Source organism: Galeopterus variegatus, unplaced genomic scaffold, assembly GCF_000696425.1.
Source record: "Galeopterus variegatus unplaced genomic scaffold, G_variegatus-3.0.2 Scaffold5633, whole genome shotgun sequence".
Taxonomy (NCBI): Eukaryota; Metazoa; Chordata; class Mammalia; order Dermoptera; family Cynocephalidae; genus Galeopterus; species Galeopterus variegatus.
The window spans coordinates 30,015-54,178 of record NW_007731744.1 but is presented as its reverse complement, the minus strand read 5'-3'; the positions used below and the strand labels follow the sequence as shown (position 1 = coordinate 54,178).

At 35.1% G+C, this 24,164-nt stretch overlaps 1 protein-coding gene across 1 annotated transcript in view; it reads right to left on the bottom strand.

The window, feature by feature from the left end:
- The window catches only part of LOC103605162 (chromosome unknown open reading frame, human C3orf67), a 165,724-nt gene that overhangs the window by 134,262 nt on the left and 7,298 nt on the right, over positions 1-24,164 (bottom strand). Inside the window, exons 2-3 of the mRNA XM_008589747.1 lie at positions 14,689-14,845; positions 4,393-4,557 (exon numbers count right to left, since the gene is read on the bottom strand). Of these exons, the coding sequence (XP_008587969.1) occupies positions 4,393-4,557; positions 14,689-14,845 (322 nt within the window). The remainder of the gene's footprint in view (positions 1-4,392; positions 4,558-14,688; positions 14,846-24,164) is intronic.

Genomic DNA, 24,164 nt, shown 5'->3' with positions numbered 1-24,164 from the left:
AGTTATGTTTCATTTTTATTGAAGATGGGGAAAGAGGATATATAATTCTAATGTAAGAGATGATTGAATTTATTTTAAATTATTATGATACTGAGCTAAAAATTGTAGGATTTCTTTAACCAATAATCCTAAGACAAGGCCAACCAAAAGTCTGATTTTAGAAAAGAAGAAATTAAACAGTGTCTTGGTGTTTTGGTTTTTTTCTGAAGTCAGAATTTAACTCCTTTTCCTTTCAGGTTCTTCAATTTCACAGTATATTTCATTACTTGATTTGAATCTTGCTCTCATAATGTGGAACCCAAAGAAGAAATTATTTTTTTAAAAAGGGGTTTATTGATTTTTTAACTAAAACATTGATTATACAAATTTATGGGGTACATAGTTACATTTCAATACATGTATACAGCATGTGATGTTCAAAACAAAAGTAATCAGCATATTCATCATTGCAAAAATTTATCATTTCTTTGTGATGAGAACTTTTGATCTCCTCTCTTCTAGCTATTTTAGAACATGCAATAAATTATTGTTAATTATAGATGCCTAGCACTACTGTACACCACTAGAACTTATTTTCCATGTAATTTTGTGTCCATTAAGCAGCTCCCTCTCACCTGGACCCCTCCTTCACAGCCTGTAGTAACTACAGGTCTACTCTCTACCTCTAAAAGTTCAACATTATTTTCTTTTTAAGCTCTCACAAATGAGTGAGTACATGTATTTTGTGTCCATTAAGCAGCTCCCTCTCACCTGGACCCCTCCTTCACAGCCTGTAGTAACTATAGGTCTACTCTCTACCTCTAAAAGTTCAACATTATTTTCTTTTTAAGCTCTCACAAATGAGTGAGTACATGTAGTATTTGTCTTTCTGTGCTTGACTTATTACCAAAGAAGAAATTCTAATAAGGATCTCACCAGTGCCAAAGATAGTTAGATGATTATTTCATAGTTTTTGCTACATGCATTAATTCATCCATTTGCAATTTTGCTAGGAGCTAGGGATGTCAATCTCTATTGGAATAAAAATCCAATAAGACTGCTGCTGCGGAAAGGAGGATGCTTGGGAAAACTGCCTTCTAATTTTTATAAATGACGAGTTTTGACTCCCGCTTAGTGGACCACTGCATTTTGTTATTAGTAGCAGAATGCTCAACTTCAACAACCAGACCAGATCCTCTGGTTCAATTAAACTGAAGTCCCGTTAATGAAAATAAGATCAGATTAGTCAATTAGTTAATGTGCACTGGGAACTGACAGAGTGAACAGTGTGAATATGTAGCTTTTTGGAAATACAATTATTAATTTCATTAAATGCTCTTGATCAAGTTATATGACATGCAACAAAATGCATTTCAAAACAGTTACACCTTTCAAGGTTTCCTTTTTGGCTGTGTGAAAACCCTAGAAAGCATCCATAGGAAACAGCTACTTCTTTCTCTAGAGGCTTCCTTGGGATCTTTCAATTTGAGCATTTATAATAAAATACCGTAATTTAGATGAGTACTATACAGTCAATTATAAAAGCACACATTTTCTCATGTAATTAAAATCTCATCATGGGGAGTTTACTACTTAGCAAGATGCAAAAACAAATAGTTCAAATGAAGAAATATCTCCTGGCTTTTCCATGATTAAAAAGTCTGTCCTTGGGCATTATTCATTAGCTACACCTTTCAAATAAAATATCTTACACAGAGAACAATAAGGATTATATTTTCTTATAATAAGCTTCAAAGCTCACAAATGTCAAAATCTGCAATTTAAAAGTATCTGTAGAAAGAGAAACCACAAAGTGCAATGTATGTTCATGCAGTGTTAGCTGCCATACATATAAAACGAGACTGACTTAAGAGGAAAAATCATAAACCCTATGGTTACAAATGAATATAAAAATAATTGGGATTCGCAGGACAGAAAAAATATGCTTCTAGATGGTGATTATTAATTTTCTGTATATATGACTCAAGTTGACTATTATGCATTGAGAGCTTATTTATGGAATTTGCAAAACATATATTAATATCCTCCTTAATAAGTTGGGTTCGAATATGGCCTATGAAACAGTTCCTGTTTAATTATAACACTGAATTAATGGCACACTTAATATTTATTCAAATTTCTCTATAATCTCACACGTGTCCTTGAACTTTCAATAAAAAAGGCACTTAAAATATCTGAATATACAGACTTGCATTTTCATTTAAAGACATAACTAGTTCTTAAAACATTAAGCTAGAGAGATAGAAGCAAAAAAGAGTATGTACCATCACAAAGAGTTATCTAATATGCTTTACAGCTCAGGCATTTCTATTACTGAAAGTTATCACAGCAAATTAGATACAGATATAGAATTTGTTATCAAAAACACTCTTATTCGTTTCATTCTGTGGCAAATCTTCCATTAGGATTGAATTGTGACCCTAAGTGTCCACAGCGGCTGTCTGGATAATGAGATCTTTCTCATCTTTTTATACATTTTCTAAAGGTTCTTTAATGAACGTGGATTATATATGCATGTTTATGTATAACATAAAATGTAATATCATTTCACTAAAAAATATGATAAACAAATTACACTATGTGTACCCCCATTGTTGTCAAAAAGTCCTGCTTAAAGTTGGTACTTGGGGAAGCAGGTGATGGTGGTTTGTTCACTGTAGATTTCTACTTTTCTGTAAGTTTGGAAATATCATAATAAAGGGATAAAAAATGTAGTGCCTCTTTCTACATAGTCCTCTGCCAGGGTTTATACTGAGAAAGTTACAGAATATGTCCTGATTCTCTAGGAATATACAATTTAGGACATGTAATGCTGATGAAGATTGACATATAGAAAATACCTAAGAATAAATGAGCATGGGTTAAATACAAAGAATAAAACTGAGTTCACTCTTCTAATTTTCCTGGTTATCTCCTTTCTCTTGTTTCTACTCTGACCTCCCTCAAACATTGACCCCTCTCTCATTGCCATGTGTTATCTGAGAAATCAACAAGTCCTGCCTTTTTTTCCTCTGCAGCTTCTTTGAGGGTCATCGCTTTCCACTTAAACAGCCACTGTCCATCTGAGCCCTTGCCATTTTATGCCTAGATTGCTGCAAAGACATCTTAGTTGTACTCCTTAATCTCCGGTCTCACTTGATTTCAAAATTCACCTTGAATCCTGCTGTCAAATTCAACTTCCTAAATAAGCATCTATCATTTGTCTACTTTAGGAGCACGAGGCACACCCCTCTCGTACTCTTCAACATAGCTGTTCTGCCTACCCAGGCCATTCCTCTTATAATCCTTCAGGAAACTTATCTATGCATTTTGCTGTCTCCTTGTCTTTGCTCAGTCTTCTGCCCCATGTTACACTTCCATAAATATCATATTTACTTATTTATTATAAATACTTGTTTACATAGCAAGTATTGAATACTTTCAAGACCTACTTCCTCCTTAAATGCCCTATTATTACAACCATCATTTTACCTTCCTCTGAATTACTTCAGTGTTTGTGAGTGTCATCTGAACCACATGACCCTTGTAGAGAGTAAGTGATCCAGTGGATCTCAACCGTAGCTGCACATCAGAATTTCTGGGGGTACAGCACAGACATCAGAAAAACAAAAAATTATATCAAGTATTTTAAAAATGTCCCAGGTGATTCTAACACACAGGGAGTTGAGAACCATTCATCTAGATAATATTAGGTTTCTTGATGTGGAAGTACTATTCATTCATTTGGTCAATAGCTATGGTGTCTATTACAGAGGTAGAAAACTGGCAGCTCTGGCATGTTTTGTTTGTCTCACAGAGTGTTTCTAAAAAATTTTAGACAATATTTTAAAATTGGGAAATTTATCATAAGCATCCATATACCCAGCTCTTCTTAAAAAAATGGAAGATCTAGTGAGACTGGGTCTGCATTCTTGCAAGGCAATACTGGCTAGAGCTGAATTGCAGTTACCCCTTCTAGACTGAGAGTGAGCTTCCAGTTGGCTTCAGTTCCTACCACTCCCTACAGCTCCCTTACAGGGGCTGAGTGTTAATTGCCATTTATCGTATCCTTTGCATAGTTATTAAAATTACCGTTTCAGTAAAAGGAGAACCATTTATCTGAAGCACTACCTCACCCCTTTCCCTTAACTCTTGCTGCCTTAACCCTCCTCTCCCAAGTAAGTCTCACTGCTGAAGTAGAAAATGTTTCTTTGGGTCAAATATCCAGGCAACCATCTTCCTGGCTTCAATAGTGATGTGTGTCTGCAGTCCCTGTCCTGGTATATGGCAAGTATTGTGTTAAGTGCTAGAGATTCAGAAGAATGAGGTACAGTGCCCTCTTTGGAGAAGGTCACACTTTATAGGGACAATGCAGACATATCATGCTTATAATTTAGGTGCCTGAGTGTGTACCTGATTCTGCTGGTCTTAAAGGATGACCTCCAAATTTTATTTCAGTTTGGCGAAGTTTAGTCATGTTTAGCAGCTGTGTTACATGTGGAACATCTGTTGTTAGTTGGCAGCTTCGCGGAATAATGCTGGTAGGTTCATCTGCCGGAAAAGGCACACCATATACTGCTGGAAATAAAGACAAACATTCATTCTGCAAATGTAAGCCATTTCTGCCAAATGGACCTATCTTACAAATGAAATTAAGTAAAGTAAAACATTTTAGAGTATAACTTTGGATGAGTTATTCAACCTTTCAGTCTTGATGTTCTTGTCTGTAAAATGAGCATAGTAATTTTTCTGCTTGCTACCTATGATTGCAGAAAGACTTAAATGAGATAAAGCACATAACATACGGAGCAAATGCAGAGAACTATGCAATAAATGAGAACATTCATTGGAAATATTTTATATTGACTTTTAAATACTTGAGGTGTGACTTGATAGAACTAGTTAGGTATGCTCCAGTTGAGATTTCTGGGAGTACATCAGCTCATCTATGAGATCAATAAGTACAATAACATTATTGAATAACCTAAGCACCACAGCCATTGTATGAGTAAATTAATTTTTTACCTTTTTATTTTGAAGTAATTTTAGACTTTTTAAAAAGTTAAGAAAATAGAACAGAGAGTTTCCTATATACCCTTTACCCAGCTTCCCCTAATGTTAACATCTTAACTTTGAATACTTTCAAAGAAAAAATAGTTTATTATAATTAAAATAGTATTTTATTAATTTCATTCACATATATTTAAATTTTCTTTTTAATAAAATTTCTGTTCGTGTTCTTAACCCATTTTACTGTTAGTACATTATTTCCTGTTTATTTGTATGACCTCTTTTATGGTAAATATATTAAGCCTTGTCATTTGAAGTAAGTGGGAATATAAATTGGTATTAATATCCTAGCAAGCAATTTTACTATATATATATATATGTCAAAAGCCTTAAAAATGTCCCTACCATTTTACTCAGTAATTTCACTTTATGAATCTATTCTAAACTAAAAAAATTAGAAATTCAGACAAAGATCTATGTAAATAGGTGTTTATAATTTCTGAAAAATAAACAACTTAAATTTCCATCATTTGAGCAGTGTTAAACACATTACAGTGTTTTATGGGATGGGAAAGAGCCCCAAGAAACTGTATTTATGAAGATGTCTTAATGACATGGGAAAGGCTCAAGATAAGAAGTTAAATGAAAATAATAGATATAAAACTTTATATCAACTGCAGAAAATACATATGTAAAATGTATGAATGGCAAAAAGATGGGAAGGAAATATACCAAAATATATGATAACTTTAGGTTGTTTAGCTTAAGCATAGTTTTAATTTTACTCTTCACAATATTTTCTATATATGTTTGATTTTTATGAGTAATGTTCCTATTTCTAGAATCTAGTGGAAAAAATTTGTGTATGTATATGTGAACGTGAGTATCGAGAAAAATTCAACCAATCATCCCTCAAAAACATCCTTATATAAGTATAAACTCTCTCATGTTTATAAAGGAAAATGTTAGAAGTGGTTTTCTAACACCCAGCCATGGCATTTTTCTAATTAGATCCTAATGTCCTAATTTGAAAAAGAAAATGTATCATTAACTAAAAACTTAAATACTCATCAGCAATGTAATGGTTTCTAAGTGTCCTAATGCTCCAGTCACTAAAAATGTACTAAATTTACAAATTGTAGTTTTCAGGTGTTCTTTGTCCATTCATTCTTTACCTGTCATCAACATTTAGAAAATCAATATAAAGTAATTTAGTAAATGAACTCTCAAAATAGAAAATATTTGGAAAAAACAATTAAACTAACTCCAGATATATATTTGGCATATCATTTCAAACTCCTTTGAGGTAGAAAAAGATCATTTCCACATCAATGCCAATATTGGTAAACTATGATTTCATATTAAAAGAGGAAGAGAATTCTGGAGGCCAATAAGGACTTGATATAAAATGCTATATTCTGAATCATATAAAGAGAATCATGGAAATGTTAGCTTATAGGGCTCATGATTTCATATTAAAAGAGGAAGAGAATTCTGGAGGCCAATAAGGACTTGATATAAAATGCAATATTCTGAATCATATAAAGAGAATCATGGAAATGTTAGCTTATAGGGCTTGTATGACTAGTACGGGATACAATGCCATACAAGGTTTGAAATGTCTCCAACACAAAACCTGAGTTTCCAACTAACAAGGGACAGACAGCAAATCCCTGGTAACCCAAAATCCACAAGCTTTTAAGGAAGACAGAACAAGGCAGAGACATTATAAAACTCCAATCCAAATCTTCAGGAACATGTCAGATCCCCTCGGCATCACCTTTTCTTTCTATATATCTACTTACTCTCCCTTTGCACTAAGAACTGTCTCACTACTTATTGGATTATTCTTTGAGGGAAACTGTTGGCAGTATAAAATCTACAATAAAAGGAGAAATTAAAAAACAAAAACAAAAACAAGAAAAAAATTGTTGGTTGATATTCTAAGACATAATAATAATTTAGCAACTACTGGCTCTCAAGCTTTCTCTAGGACTTCATGGAGGAATACATGGAAAGGGGCTTTAGTTTCATTTTTGTGAAACTAAACTATGGAGCTTTATGACCATCTATCACCTGACAGCTGGATGTTCTCCTGTCCTAAATGGAAGTTAACTCATCTCCCCACTACCCACCTCTCCACTAACCACCTCCTTCTCCATGTCCAATTACTAAGTCATTTTATTATATATTTTTAGCATTTACAGATTAGTTTTAAAGTAAGTATTAGTTCTGAAAATAGAACAGATTCTACATAAAAATTAAATACTGCTGAGTTGTGAATACATACACAGCATGATCTGTCTTCATTGATTTATTTACTCATTCTGTCATTCAGCAAATATTCATTGAGCCTCTCTACTATATGCCAGGCATTCGTCTAGTGGCTGGGAATCTACTGGTGAGCCAGAGTGACCCTTTCCTTGCCTTCCTGAAACTTACACCTAGCAGAGAATATGAAATAAATAAAATCATAATTAATTATAATTTTGTTAAGAGCTCTGAAGAAAAAATTCAGGGTGATGAAAGAACATAATGGGGGAACCTAGCAGTATACGGTGTTGGGGAGTCTCACAAAGAGACATTTAAGCTGAGTCATAAAGGATAAGTAGAAAGAAGCCTGGTGAAATGCGGCTGGCACAATCATTTGGGTGAAGGGAACGGAGCAATGAAGATTGTGAAGGCAGAAGGACTCTGGTGCATTCTAGAATCTGCAAGAAAGACATTTCTGCCAAAGGGTTGCTAGCATGGGAGAGAATGGTAGGAGAATCCCAGTGATATATTTAGTACAGCATCTGGCTCAAAGGGGATGCTCAATAAATGGTCATGGACAAAAGCCCTTAATAACAGCCTGGACTAGATTAAATACAGCTGCCAAGTCTTCCATTTTTCTCCTTTGGTTATTCTTTGTTCAGCTATGTCCTCGAAAAGTACTTCATGCACATTTTATTTGGGTATCACAACTTTCTCCCCAGATGGCAAATAACAAATCAAGCTGGCAATCAGAAACTAAAGGGCTAGGGTCTGTGTGCATTGTTCTTTCAGACAAGTTCTATTTTCTGGAAGGGACTGTGTATGGAAACATAGAGACTGCCTGATTAACGTCTAGATAATAACATAGTCGGATCTAAACTGCTTTACTAACAAATCTGAAAGCACATCATGTTGGCTGGAATGGTCAGTTCAGAATGGCAAAATGGTACATGAAGGAGAAGGCTATGAGAAAGCTGACAGATTTGTTCATGTAGCATCCAAACACAACCAGATGGTGGGTTTTTTGATGTCTTTGCTCCCAGTATGAATTAGTGTATTATAAGAATGTTTGAGGGACTTTGTAACCCTGTTCGCCTTTCTTTGGCCATAAAGCCATCATAAAATCAACCATTCTGTAGGTACTTAATATCTTTGATGAGGATCTTAACTAGCTTTAAAAATTAAGTCGCCAATTTTAATAGGTATATAAAGCACTTTATGCATTAAAATCATCCCCATTTCATTGGGGGGAAATACCTTGTAAAGGAGTGAGATTTATGGATCTGCTTTGGCTAATGGCTCTCCCTAATTCATAGAGTTTAAATAAGGACTAATTTTATAATAGTTCACTGGTCCCAGACTCATCTATATTCATCTTATTTACTTGGTAATGGTCTTCAGTGCCTAGCACAGTGCCTTATTTATATCAAACTTCATCTCTGTAAAATGCTAGTGAGAGCCAAGCATAAAACACAAAGGTCCCTGCCAAAATATTGCTATAAAGTCTGTTCATTTTTTGTTCATTCGTTCATTCATTTGCCATACAACTATCAGATTTTCTCCGAGCCTGACATGGATTCAAGTCTCTGCCCTTATGGAGTTTACTATGTAATGCAGAAAGATACTAAGCAGCAGTATATTATGCTGGTGAAGAGTTCAGGCTCTGGAACAAGGCATCCTGGGTTCATATTCTGGCTCCACCACTTATTAGCTGTGTGACCTTATATGGAGTTTACTATGTAATGCAGAAAGATACTAAGCAGCAGTATATTATGCTGGTGAAGAGCTCAGGCTCTGGAACAAGGCATCCTGGGTTCATATTCTGGCTCCACCACTTATTAGCTGTGTGACCTTGCCATGTAACTTTACCTTGCTGTGCCCAGCTCTCCTTATCTGTAAAACATGGATAAAAAATAGTGCTTACCTTAAAAGGCTACTGTGACAATTAAAAGAGGTTTAAATAATGGTTACTGTATAGAAGGGGATAAGAATAGTACCTGGTACACAGCAAGTGCTACGTAAGTATTTTCTATTAATAACAGGTAGATAATTATGTAAACTATTTCATTACAATGGTGACAAAACCACTACATTTTAGTATATATTTTTTAATAATTAAAGGTTTTGATGTCTAAAGGGGTAAATAAACCTGGCTACACCTAAAACTTGGTTATCCTGAATAAATCATGTCTTTAGAGCATTTTCTTTTTTTTAAATATTTTTTTGAGGAGAAATTCCCATTAACATAAAGTTAACCATTTTAAAGCAAACTATTCAGGGGCACTTAGTACATTCACAGTGTTGTGCTACTACCACCTCTACTTCCAAAGCATTTCCATCACTCCCTTACCTATTAAGTGGTTTCTCCCCATTCCCTCAGGCCTTCGGGCCCTGACAGCCATAAATCAGTGCTCTGCCTCTATGGATTTGCCTATTCTCATTATTTCATATAAATGAAATCATACAATATGTGACCTTTTATGTCTGGCTTCTTTCACTTAGCACAATGTTTTGAAGGTTCATCCACACTGTAGCCTGTATTGGTACTTCACTCCTTTTTATGGCTGAATACTACCTATTGTAGTTCATACCACTTAATTTTGTTTATCCTTTCATCTGCTGATGAACATTTGGGCTGCTGCCACATTTTGGCTCTTGTGAATAATGCTGCTATGAACATATGGGTACATGTACTTGTTTGAGTACTCATTTTCCATTCTTTTGGCCTATACTAGGAGTGGGATTTCAGGGTCATATGGTAATTCTATATTTATCTTTTTGAGGAGCCACCACAATGTTTTCCACAGTGGGTGGACCATTTTGTGCTCCTACTGGTAATATACAAGGGTTCCAGTTTCTCCACATTCTTGCCAACACTTGTTATTTCCATTAAAAAAATTATAGTCATCCTAGTAGGTATAAAGTGGTACCTCACTGGGGTTTTATTTTACATTTCCAAAATGACTAATGATGTTGAATATATTTTTGTGTGTTCATGTGCCATTTGTATGTCATCTTTGGAGAAATGTCTGTTCAAGTTCTTTGATCATTTTTAAAACAAATTTTTTAAATTTTAATTTATCAATATAAAATGTAGTTGATTTTTGTGTCCCTTTACCAATTCTTTGATCATTTTTTAATTGGATTATTTGTCTTTTTTTTTTTTTGATTGTTTGTGTTTTTTGCTGTTGAGTTGTAACAGTTCCTTATATATTCTGGGTACTAGAATATATCAGTGTATTTATATAGAGAGAGAACTAGCATATATATCTTTCAGATAAATCATTTACAAATATTTTCTCTCATTGTTGTCACTGTCTCTTATTTCTTGCTCTTTGATACACAAAAGTTTTCAAATTGAACTTTTTTTTTTTGGTGACATCTTAACAATATTAAGTATTCCAATCCATGAACATGGGATATCTTTCTATTTATGTAGCTCTTCTTTAATTCCTTTCAGGAATGTTTTGCAGTTTTCAGTGTAGAAGTCTTTTGTCTCTTTGGTTAAATATATTCCTAGGAAATTAATTATTTTGGATGCTATTGATTTGTGTGTGTGTGTATGTGTGTGTGTGTGTGTGTGAATAAATCTATTTTATTATTAAAGCAGAATTGATTACACATCTTTTTGGATACAGCATTGACTATCGCTATTTGTGTACAATATGTGATGATCAAATCATAACTATTACCATATTCATTATGAGAAATTGTAATTATTCTTTGTGCCCTTTTGTAAATGAAATTGTCCTTAGAGTTTTTGAGAGATAAGGTTCTATTATAAATAACATTTTATAATATTAATATACAGATACAACCCGGCTTTGTGGGATCTCCTATTGGCTTCTGGGCACCTCTGCTATGCTGAGAACTTACCCCTTTCTTGCCCTGGGGTGGTTGGCTAGAAAAGGGCATTTTCAGTTCAACTTCACTGTGGGAAGGAATGGCAACCTTAAAATGATGAGATTTGCAACCTTAAACGGGTGAGATTCGAATACTAAGTTGATCTGAAGATGAAGAGAGAGGTGGGGAAAACTCAATATAATAACACCCAAAGAAAGCAGCTGATAGTGCAATATTATATTATATTATACCTCCCACCTCATATACTATACTAAACTCCCTGCTCTGTGAACCCATCAGATCCTTTCATGTTGCATGCCATTATCCATACAAGCTCTTTCCTCTGCCTGAAAAGGTTTCTCTTCTCATTGTCTTATTTTCATTGCTTGGGAAACTATTATTTTTCTTTCAAGTTGCAGTTTGGAAAGTTATATATAGGTCAGTATATCCCAAACAGTGGTTTATGGACAGATACTGACCCATGAAGCCATTTTCATTAGTCTATGGTGAAAATGTCAGCCTTTACTCTGAAACTAAGGCCTTCCTAGTTTGTGCGTGCATGCATGTGTGTGTGTTTAAATATCCTTTCATTTAATGAAACAATTAGAATAACTGTAAGTTTCTCTTATTTGTACTCATTCTTTGTGTCTATTAACCAATTTCCACTCTATTTTCAGTCTTTTGGGCTTTATTTTATTTTTTGTATATCTCTCAAGGAAGAAAATACCATACAGAGCCTCAAAATATGTCTATATTTTTTGATAGGCACTGTCCAGCATTCACTCAAAACTTACCAGGCATATCAAGAGGAAAGACCAAGAGAAAAATAGACAATAAAAACAGGCCACAGGGAACTTATATATTGGAGTTACAGCCATGAGCTTTAAAATAACTTTGACTAAAGTATTTGAGAAATTCGATAACAAGATGGAGAATTTCATTTGAGGAATGGAAACTATAAAAAGAACCAAATGGAAATTGTAGAATAAAAAAATATAACAATAATTAAGAATGCTGAAGTATGTATTCATTAAGCTTCTAGATAAACATCCAAAGAAATGCCTACATAAACGCTCCAAGAGAAATGTAGAAGAATCTTTCTAGCAACATTATTCATAGCAGCCTAAAATGGATATATAAAATGAGGTATATCCATACAATTACAGTACTGAAAACCAGCAAATTACTGTTATGTGCAACAATACAGATAGATCTCACAAATAATGTTTTATGAAAGAACAAACGCATGAAAGAATGTATACTATATGATTCCATCTGTATAAAGGTCAAAAATAGGTAAAACTAATCTGTTAGAAGTCAAGATAGAGGTTACCTCTTGGGAAAAGGGAAGGGGTCATGATTGGGAGGGGACATAAGCAGGGCTTTGGGGATGCTCATAATGTTGTATTTCTTTATCAGGGTGGTGGTTATAGAAATGTGTTCACTTTAAGGTAATACCTCAAACTGAACACTTAGAATTTGTGCATGTTTCTATATGCATATAAAATTTATAATATAACACTTATCATATACTTCAATAAAGTGTTTATTGAAGTAAAGCCAGAACAAATTATTATTATTTTACAGATAAAGCATCTTTTCTTAACTCTGAGAAAAAAATATATATTCCCTACCGCATGTATTTCCTTTTTCCTGATAGTTTGGGTATCTGTCTATTATGTACCTGATATACCTCAGTTCAGAAGCTCTCTGGTTCAGTTTCTCTCCAGAGAATAAATCTGCTGCTGTTTGGTTATACAAAGTTAGAGAGGGAACCTGGGGTCCTATAGCTACCTAGATAGAATTTTAACGAATCTCCCTGATTTTAGCCATATCCCTTCTCCTTCCTTTTGTAGTACCCAGGGCTGCCAATCCTAGATCCTCTCTGAAACTCACTGGCAAAGCTCTCTGTGAGCCTAAAGGTCTCAGCTTTCTCGGCTTTTCTAAGCCACTCTTTAATCTTATAAAATTTATGAACACATTTTGTCTGTTGTTTTCTCCACTCTCATATTTTTCATCCTGGTGGGTTTATACCTTTTTTAGTCTGTATTATAATTTTAGTGGGGCTTAAGGAAGAATCAGAGATTAAAACATGAATTAAATTTGCCATGTTTGATCCACTTTTTTCTTTACATTTATTTTTAAACATTAATCAGATCGTGATTCACCTCCTATGATCTGATGTACAGTGCACATATATTTCTATAAATTTTGAGGTTTCTTGTTATCTGAGTGCCATTTTTAAAAATGAAATCTTTCACTTTCTCATATAACCTTTAAGTGGTACATAAGATGAGCAGGCACACTTGCTGGCTTGTGATCTCTTTGGGGAGCTGCTACTACACTGCTGTATTTTACTATCAAATAAAATTTATAGACACAGTGTCCTATTCCACAGAGTGAGCCACATAAGAATTTCTCAGACACTCTTCCAGATGGAGCACAAGTATAAAGTCTACATATGAACTTCCAGGAAATCACCTTTGACATCTTATGTGCAGCCCTGTTCACTGCGCTTCTAGAAGAACTGATTAAAAAAAAAAAATCTCAGATGAAAATCAAAAGTAGCATCAGTATTCTTGCAATAATTTTGGCTGTCTAAAACCATCTTAGTAGGATAGTGTGCCACCTTATGAATTCTAGATGGCTGAGTTACCTGCAGAGTATATTTATTAATCAAATAATGAATAATTAATGTATATATTTCTAATGTCTCTAGAAATAATATGAGGAAGCACTCAACTCTTTCCATTTTAACACAATCTCTAGAAATTTAGTGTGATTTCTCCCAAATGACTACATGAAATGTACACATAGTAATAATACAATACAGAGAACAACTTAGAGCTCTTTGGATGCCCAACATCTTTTGCACACCCTTCCTAATTTGGTGACTTTCCCTCACAATAAGTCCTGCCTCCCTAGTCAGAAATCAGACATTTGCTTTGCCAGCCTCCCTTGCAGCATGCAAGCTAGGCTCCTCACATCAGATACAGTCACGACAGACTTCATTCAGTAGAGAGGAACATGAAAAAGAAGAAATCCACCTCTGGTGAGGGTGGCAGGGAAGAACACAGCCTGCTTTCAGGGGCCCTTGTAATAGAAATTCTGGAACCTAGAACCCAGCATTATGGTTGGACTAAAGGAGTCTCTGTACAGTTGCAGTAGCTATGGGGGGGTCATCCCTGGAGCAGTCTTGTGATAGGGGCTGGCTTTGTTCTTGGCTGTAGGCTGTAAGCCTGAGTCTCTAGAAATTCCTGACATTCTCTGAACTGGCTAATTTCCTTAGATAAATTCATTTTCTGTTTTAACCATCTAAAGAGGATTCTGTTGTTTGTGACTAAGAACCCTAACTCAGATAGCCAAGTGAAAAAAAAAAAAAAAAAAAAAAAAGGCAATGACCACAGCAAGAAAACAATACATATTTGTGACATTCAGCTACAGTAAAAATAAACATTTGATCCAGAACAAAGATTGCCGGCAAATTTACTTTAGCAGACATAAAATCAAACTTCTGCCACGCATTCATACTATTCTAAAGGTATGGCTAATTTTAAAAATATGTCAGAGAATTTAAAAATCTTGATAGCAACTTGAACATACCATCTTTATCAGCAGTGTCTTGAGGCTTTGATTTTAAGGTGAAGATCTTCCGTAGCTTACAGTTAGCTGAGACAATAATTCCATCCAATGACTGGAAAACTGCTCCCTTGAATATTTCACTGGTAAATGCTACCAAGTCAATGCATAGATTGCACCACTAAAATAAAGAGAAGCAGAGAGTAAATACCTTCCATAATCACATAAATGAACAAGCCATCTATACGCAGAAAGTCCGGAGAGTTGAGGCAATTATTTGGATCAACCAGCCCACAACCAATTTTCCCCTTTAGGCAAATCTATCCCTGTTTTAGCTTAAACTTTCTTAAAAATTGCCTTGATTTTCCAAAGAAATCACCATAAACTACACATTGGTCACTTGACTACAGAGTTTCCATCATGAGACAAGGCTATGACAACTTTGGGAAATAACTCTATCTGCAGGAGGCAGTACGCTAGTCAGAAGCTAACTACAGGCGTATTAAACCACTCAAATCTTGAAAATCAGGGATAAGTAGCCAATTGTTCCTTCAAGGGGACCAATTTGATCATAATTAGCCACTTATATTTGTTTAAAAAAAGGCATGGATGAAATTAGAAGCTGTGTTTAAATTGTGGCCAGTGCTATCTACTTATAACCAATTAACCTATTGTACAGAAATAAATTCCTCTAAAGAATTTGTAATTATGCCTGGTATTTACTGGTTTTTAAAGTACTCTTGCAGGGACTAATTTCTGCCCATTAAACAATTAGACCCCTTGGTACTTCATCAAATATATTTTCTAAGTGATCTGAGTTAGAGAAAAGGAAAAAATAATCATTTAGTGAGAAATTAAGACATATTTTTAAGACTGCAAAGCAAAAGCAGGAAAAAGAATTTTTGAAATTAAAAGAAAAACAGTATTAAAATTGTATGTGTTTCTTTTAAAATATCAGGCTCCTCCTGTTATTTGTTTAGAAGCACAGTTTACATAAGGTCCATTATGTAATTTTTTTAAAGGCAAATCTTTTCTATCTAGGAATGTTGATTTTAATGTGGAGGTGAATCTGAGGTTGTTTCCAGAGTAGAAAAGTACAAGAGATTTCAGTAAATTATTGATTAAATACATGACATCTTTGTAGACATCTCAAGAGTGAAATTATATTCCCAGGCCATGGAGTTGCTCTGGTCTTTTGGGGGGAAAGGAGCTTGATGTAAGCAAAGGTAGGAGATAGGACAGAGTGTAATAATAAGATGAGGACCAGCAGAATGGCGAGCCCTGGGGAGGAGTAGGAAGTCACGTGGGATGAGCCAGTGAGGCCAGGTTCTGGAGGAGCTGGAGGATCAGCAAGAGGACCATGGATTCAAGAAGGTAAAGCGTCACTGTGGATCTTGAAAGAAAAATGTGCAAAAGGAGAGTACTGAGAAGTTTGGACTAACCCTGATGCAGGAATATCTTGAGGTGGTAGTAGGGGCCAGTGGTGGGGAGGGGCTGAGGCAGACTAGAAAGCACCGAGGCACAGAAATACTAGGTCAGTCATCTAAGCATTAAATGAGGAGGGCTGGCTGGAAGACTGATGCAGGAATTGGAATGTAAAGTAGATATGCCATAGGATGAAACTTCATGACGTGGTGAAATCCAAGCTACAGGGGATGAAGGTGTTGGGGTTTCCAGTTATCCTGTAATTATTAACATTATTATTATACTAGCATTATTATTATTGTGTAAACGTGGTTCTTAGGCCTAAAAAATATAACATCGTGCCCCAATCCCAACATTCAGCTGGTTCAGCCCATTGGTAATCCCATGCCCCCATTCTTACCCACACATGCTAAGCACTTCACAGGTGTTAGACCAGGCTTGGTTCCAGTGATACAGATATGAATGACTGTCCTTCCAGTCTGGGAAGGAAGGCAGACAGGTAGCAGCTACTTAATATAGTTACTTTAAAGGGGGCTCATGATGGGTAGAGAGGTTTAGGAAAGCCTTCTTTTAAAAAACATTAAAAATTTTTTATCACAGTATTACATGCAAATATAAGCCAAATAGTAACAAAAGTTTCATACAAAATACAGTCCTTTGTTATCCTTCCCTTCATCTAATCATATTGTCAACTCGTTTAACTGTTTCTTCTCTCCATATTTTTAAATAATACCTCTTGACAGTGAGACTATTCTCTATGATACTATAATGGTGAATACATGACATTGTGCATTTGGCAAAACCCATAGAACTGTGAAAACTGAGTTAATAATAATATACCAATATTGGCTCATAGCTGTAATAAATGTTGCTCTAATGTAACATGTCAATAATGGGAGAAAATGTGCATATGTGTGTGCGTGGGGGGCAGGGTGTGGAACCTATCAGGACTTTTTGCTCAATTTCTCTGTAAACCTAAAACTGTTGTAAAAATAAAGTCTATTAAAAACATTACCCCTCTCCCCATATAATACCTCTCAATTCATCAAATTTAGACACTATCTACTATCTTCCTGTTATGGTAGGATAAGACTTTCAGCTCATTCACACATCTTGCTTCTCCCAATTTGCCTTCCCTGGAGAATTAGCTCCCATTTGCTCTCTTTTTTTCCTTAAAAAGGATGGGAATAACTTTCATAAATCCCCCTTGTCTAGAGAAACAGAATTTTTTTTCGTTTAGCTGGCATTTATAAAGGTTCCAATTTTCATAAGCTTCAAGAACTAACTCATTATTTATATAAATGCTGTGATATATTTTCTGAAGTTTTGGAAAAGAGTATTAACTCTCTGCTATGAACAAGTGGATTATCTGAATTACAGCTGAACTTTATAAAATAGTATTTTCTTTATTCTTAGTGATATCATCCACTCTTAGAATCCTTTTTTTGACATTTTTCTTGATCTCTAATCATTTTATTCCTTTGTGCAACTCTAGTCCAGCAGGGAGCAAGCCTTTATCTAAAATGTTCATAATTATAGGCTTTAAGAAGTGTGCACCAGAAAGATGGTAATCTGAGAGAGAAAAGACAGTACTGTTTAGTTTGTTGCTTGGATAAATAAGTGAGTTTATGCTACTTATTTCCAGCACACAATTTCACATAAAATAGTTGACTGGCAAAGGTTGACAATGATTCAAAGCACAGATTCCTGGTTTTTGTTGACTCATATTTTGGCAATATGGCTTTATCATACTGTTGAAATAACTGCATATTCTGTGAAAATACACACATGTTCAGGTGCATGTAATAACAAGTTCTTGGTTGTCCCAGAATTTTTTTGATTCCCCATCCCCCTATTCTCTGCCATTACTGTAGAAAAGATCTCAAGATAATTGGTTTCATTTTCCCTGTGTGGAAAGAGTCTGACTTAGTAACAATGCACAGCTCTAGCTAGCACTGTCCTTCTAAAAGGAAATGACAAACAAGAAACCACAACACAACCTGGCAATCCTAAAAGTATACACCTTCCCAGAATTTTAAAACTTCATTTTGATTTCATGCTCCTACGATGGTATACAAAGAACAGGATTTTAGGATGTTTATTTTTAATGCCTTTAAAAATAAATTTTCTCCTTAGTTTTAATTTCTCAATAGAAAGTCAATTTACAATGACCTTTTTCATCTCTACCACTACCACATTGTGTTTAAGTGGTGTAAGCAGAGATTGAAATTGCAATTTTATATTCATGTGATTAGGAGAGGCAATTATCTATTACTACTGTATTAAAAACAATTTCTCTCACAAAAGCAAATCATGGTAAGTCCTTCCATGGAGAGAGGTGAGGAGGAGAGGATGGGGCTGCCAGAGCTGCCAGAGGCAGCTCTTGGCTGAACCAAGGAAGGGCAAGCTCCTTGTAGGAATATCAGCACTATGCTCTCTCAGCAATCCACCACTGCCTCCCACTTCCTACCCATACTGAGCAGGCTGACTCCTCCTGAAAGAGCAGGCCCACCTATCTCTTTGCTAATCCTCACGTCGCCCTTCCTTTCACTGTGCCCTCCGAAATTTGTACTTGTGGAAAGCACTTACATCTTCTATATTTTTCTGAGGGTCCAATATACCTTTCCTTAACTGAAACCTAGTTTTTTTTTTTTCTGAGATATTACTTCCCCTTCAACTCTGGAGTTGAATTTCACTTATGGAGCTCATTTATGCTTAAACAGCCCTCCATTTTGAAGCCAAGGGGCTGGGCGGCATTGGGACAGGGTTTGCACTTCTGACTTTGAATCTTATCATTTTTGATACCCTTTTAGCTTCATCAACCTTCAAATCACTCCCTGATCACTCCTTCTACTCCCACAGACACACCCACACTGTCTTCTGCACACATTCCTGAACAATGATGGGAACAGGTTCATCTTGCATTCTACCATCCTGCTCAACACCCTAACAGTAACTTAAGTTCCTTTACTTCAAAAGCCTTCCTCTCCTCTTTTCTATGTAATCCACTCATATGGCTACATCTTGAGACCTAACTCCATTATCCTGAAATATTCCACTTCTCAAATTTTTTGAAGTAACTTTGAAGTGTCCCAGTTCCTTACACTATCTGTGCCTCCTTTTTCTCATTTGTAAAATGGTGACAATAATGATACATTCCTCATAGAGTTGTCAGAATTAAATATTTAAATACAGGTAAGCATTTATAATAGTGCCCGGAATATAGTAAATGCTCAGTCATTGTTAACATATATTCTTTTTGGCTTTCATGCCATGAATTGCACTATGGTTACAATTCAATTAATCCTGACCATTTCATACACCTGCATACCACACCCATCAAGATATAGGCAGTTCAATCATCACAGACAGATCCTGCAGTTTCCCAATCAATTCCAGCATTCACCCCTTTTAGGGGCAACCACTGATAGCTTTCACCTTAGGTTACTTTTGTTTGTTCTGGAACTTTATATAAATAGAATTGTAGTAAATGGCTTCTTTCAATCAGCATAATATTTGAGGTTCATCAGTGCTGTGTGTACTGGTAGTTTATTCTTGTTTGTTCAGTAGTACTCTCCTCTGTGAATATACCACAATTTGATTGCTCATTCTTCTACTGTTGGACATTTAGGTTATTACAAGGTTTTGGCTATTACCAATAAAGCTGTTCTTTATTGATATCTGTGCCAATACCACACTGTTCTAATTACTGTAGTTTTATAAGTCCTGAAATTATGAGGTGTAAGTTTTACTTTTTGAAAATTGTTTTGGGTACTTTAGGTCCTTTAAATTTCCATATAAATTTTTTAATTGGCTTGTTAATTTCTTCAACAAAAGCCTGCTGGGATTCTGATTGGGACTGGATTGAATCTACAGATCAGTTGGGAAAGTACTGGCATCTTAAATATAGCCTTCTGATCCATAAGCACAATATATCTCTCCATTTACTTAGGTCTTCTTCAATTTCTCTCTGCATGTTTTACAGTTTTTGGTGTAAAGGTACTTATTTTGTTAAATTTATTCTTGAGAATTTCATATTTTTGATGCTACTGTAAATGTCTTTAAAACAAAAATTTCAATTGTTTATTGCTGGTATATAGAAATACAATTGATTTTGGCTAAACTCATTAATTCTAGTAGGTTTTGTTTTGTTTTTCTAAATTCCTTACAATTTTCTACATGGATGATTATGTTGTTTGCAAAGAAAGCTTTGCTTCTTCCTTTCCAATCCATACTTTTTTTTTTTTCAAATTTTTTATTATCTTTTTGCACAGACTGGGACCTCCAATACAATGTTGAATAGAAATGGTCAGAGTGAATGGATATCCTTGACTTGCTTCCCATCTTAGGGGGTAGGCAGTCAGTATTTCACCATTAAGTATAATTTAGCTGCAGATTTTTCATAAAGGCCCTTTACCTGGTTGAAGAAGTTTCCTTCTATTCCTAGTTTCATGTGAATATTTATCATGAGTGGCTAATAAATTTTTGTCAAGTGACTTTTCTTCATCTGTTGAGATAATCCTATCATTTTTCTCCCTTTATTCTATTAATGTGATGAATTACATTGACTGATTTTCAAATGTAAGACCAACCTTGAATTCCTTGTATAAATACCACTTGGCCATGATGTTAAGGACCCATGTGTTCATGTTCTTGCAGGAAAAAGATTTATAGTTCTTTAGAGAACTGGTATCAGAATTATGGTGGCCTCATTTTATAAAATGAGTTGGGAAATGCTCCTCCTCCTTTATTATCTGAAAGAAGTGCTTAAAATTGGTGTTATTACTTCCTTTAATGTTTGGCAGAATTACTTGTAAAGAAATCTGGACCTGGATTTTCTTTGTGGGAATGTTGTTTTTTTTTTTTTTCCTTTTTGTCTCTTTTCGTGTCCGGCAACAGACCGCAACCCTCAGTGTCGCGCCCGTACCAGACCGGGACCGGCAACGGGATCGCAACCCTCGGTGTTGCACCCGCACCTCGCTCAGCCAGTGAGCGGGAACCGGTCTGTATGTGGGATCCGAACCCTCGGCAGGAGCGCCGCCACGCTCCCAAGCGGTGCACTGTAGCAGTGCACCACTGGGCCGGCCCCAGTGGGAATGTTTTTAATTACAAATTCACTTTCTAAAAATAGATATAAGGATATCTAGATTTTCTATTTTCTCTAGTATTGTCTTAGTCATTTTCTGCTGCTGTCACAGACTACCACAGACTGCGTAATTTATAAAGAAAATAAGTTTATTTGGCTCACAGATCTGGAGGCTTGAAATTCCAGAGCATGGTGCTGGTATCTCCTGAAGGTCTTCATGCTGTGTCATAACATGGTGAAGGGCAAGTGAGCATGTGAGACAGAAAGGGGCTGAGCTCAAACTTTTTATCAGGAATGCACACCCATAATAACTAACCCCTTCTTGCCATAATGGCATTAATCCATTCATGAAGGTGGAGACCTTGAGACGTAATTACCTCTTAAAGGTCTTACCTCTTAATACTCTCACAATGGCAATTAAATTTCAACATGAGTTCTGCAAGGGACATTCAAATCATAGCAAGTATCAATTTTAGTAATTTGTGTCTTTAAAAGAATTTTTCCACTTCATCTAAGTTATCGAATTCATTGGCAAGCAATTGTTCATAATATTCCTTCATTTTCCGTTTTCCCCACTTTCATGCTTGATACTGGTATTATGTAAGTTCTGTCTTTTTTTTCTTTATCAGTCTAGCTAGTAGTTTATCACTTTTACTAATCTTTTCAAAGAACCAACTTTTGGTTTCATTGATTTTTCTCCATTGTCTATATTTAATTTCACTGATTTATTCTTTTGATTACTTCTATCTTTCTGTATATTTGAGTTTAATTTGCTTGTCTTTCTAGCTTTTGTTTTAAATAGATGCTTATATAATTGACTTTAAGTCTTTTTTTTCTTTTTGAATGTAACCATTAAAAGCTATAAATTTCCCTTTAAGCACTGCTTCACATGCATCCCACAAATTTTGGTATGCTTTGTTTTCATCATAGTTTAAAACCACTTAAATAATATTTTCTAATATCCCTGTAATTTTTTCTTTGACTTACAGATTAATTAGATGTTACTTTATTTTCAAGTACTTGGGAACTGTCCAATTATCTTTTTGTTATTGCTATCTGATTTAATTCCCTTGTAGTCACATCACAGAACATATTTCGCATGATTTCAATCTTTAAAAACTTGTTAAGATTAATATAGCCTAACATATCATATATCTTGGTGAATGTTCAATGTGTACTCAAAAAAGTGTATTCTATAGTTTGTTAGATAAAATATTTTATAAATGTCAAAAGTCGGATTGATAGTGTTTTTCTTTCTTTTTTTTTTTTTTCCTTTTTTGTCTTTTTTCGTGTCTGGCAACGGATCACAACCCTCAGTGTCGTGCCCGTACCGGACCGGGACCGGCAACGGGATCGCAACCCTCGGTGTCGCACCCGCACCTCGCTCAGCCAGTGAGCAGGAACCGGTCTGTATGTGGGATCCGAACCCTCGGCAGGAGTGCCGCCGTGGCACACTGTAGCAGTGCGCCACTGGGCCGGCCCGATAGTGTTTTTCCAGTCTATATCTTTAGTGATTTTCTATCAATTTCTGAGGGAGGAGTCCTGAATTTCCAGCTATACTTGTGTATTTATCTTTCTCCCCTTAGTTCTGTTAGTTTTTGCTTCATGCATTTTGAGCTCTGTTATTAGGTATGCACACATTTAGGATTGTTGTATCTTTCTCATGATTTAACCCTCTTAACATTGTGCAATATCCTTCTTTATATAACATTCCTTGTCTTGAAGTCTACTTTGTCTGCTATTATTATATGTACTCTAGCTTTTTTTATGATTAGTATTTACATGGTATATCTTTACCATCTTTTTATATGTAACATATCTGTGTCTTTAGATTTAATGTGCACTTCTTATAAACAGCATACAACTGTGTCTTGCTTTTTATTTGATCTAACAATTTTTGATGTTTAATTGGAGGGTTTAGTCTACTTCCACTTAACGTAATTATTTTGATGTTGTTGAGTTTAATGCTACCATCTTGCTCTTTGTTTTCAATTTGTCCCATCTGTTCCTTGTTCAGTTATCCATTCCTACAATCTTTTGATTGAAAATATTTTTAGTGTTCCATTAACCTCCTCATTTGCTGATTAGTTATAATTCTTTGTTTTATTTTTTTCAATACTGGCAATAGAGTTTGCAATATAAGTTTTTAAGTTATCACAACCTAACTTTGCATGATATTAGACTATCTTATGGACAAGAAACTCATGAAAGTATACTACCATCTCCACCACTGCTTGTGTTATTGTCACATATTTTACTTCTTGAGTACATGTTTATAAACTCTATATTTCGATTATTTTTTCTTTAAAGAATCAAACACTTTTAAAGAAATTATGATATGAATAATTTCTTTTAGGCTTATCTACATATTTACCAATACTGGTATTCTTTATTCTCTGATTTAGATCCAAATTTCTATCTAGTATATATTTTTTTCAGCCTTAAGAACTTCCTTTAATATTTTTGTAGTGTCAGTTTGCTGTCAATGAATTCTCTAGGCATTTTACTCTGAAAATGTTATTATGCTCCAATTTTTGAAGACTATTTTCACTGAATAAAGTATTTTAGATTGATAAGTCCCCCTATTCCCCCATTCCACTGTCTTCTTACTTGCATTGTTTCTGATGGGAAGTTGGTGCTCTTACCACTGTTTTCTGTCATATAATGTATTTTTTCCCTCTGATTTCATAATTTTTCTCTTTATCACTGATTTTCAGCAACTTGGTTATAATTTACCATGGTGTGGTTTTTATGTGCATGCATATATCTGTTTCTCAGCTTATGGTTTGTTGAGCTTATCGAATCTTTATATTTTTTAAATTTCAAAGAAATTTCAACTCTTAATTTTCTTCTTCCAGTTTCTCTCTGCTTGTCTCCTGGTACTCCAATTACACACATATAAGACTGGCTGATATTGTGCCACAGTTCACTAAGACTCTAGTCATTTTTTTTTTTCAGGCTCCCCCCCCCCCGCCCCCTGTGCTTCAGT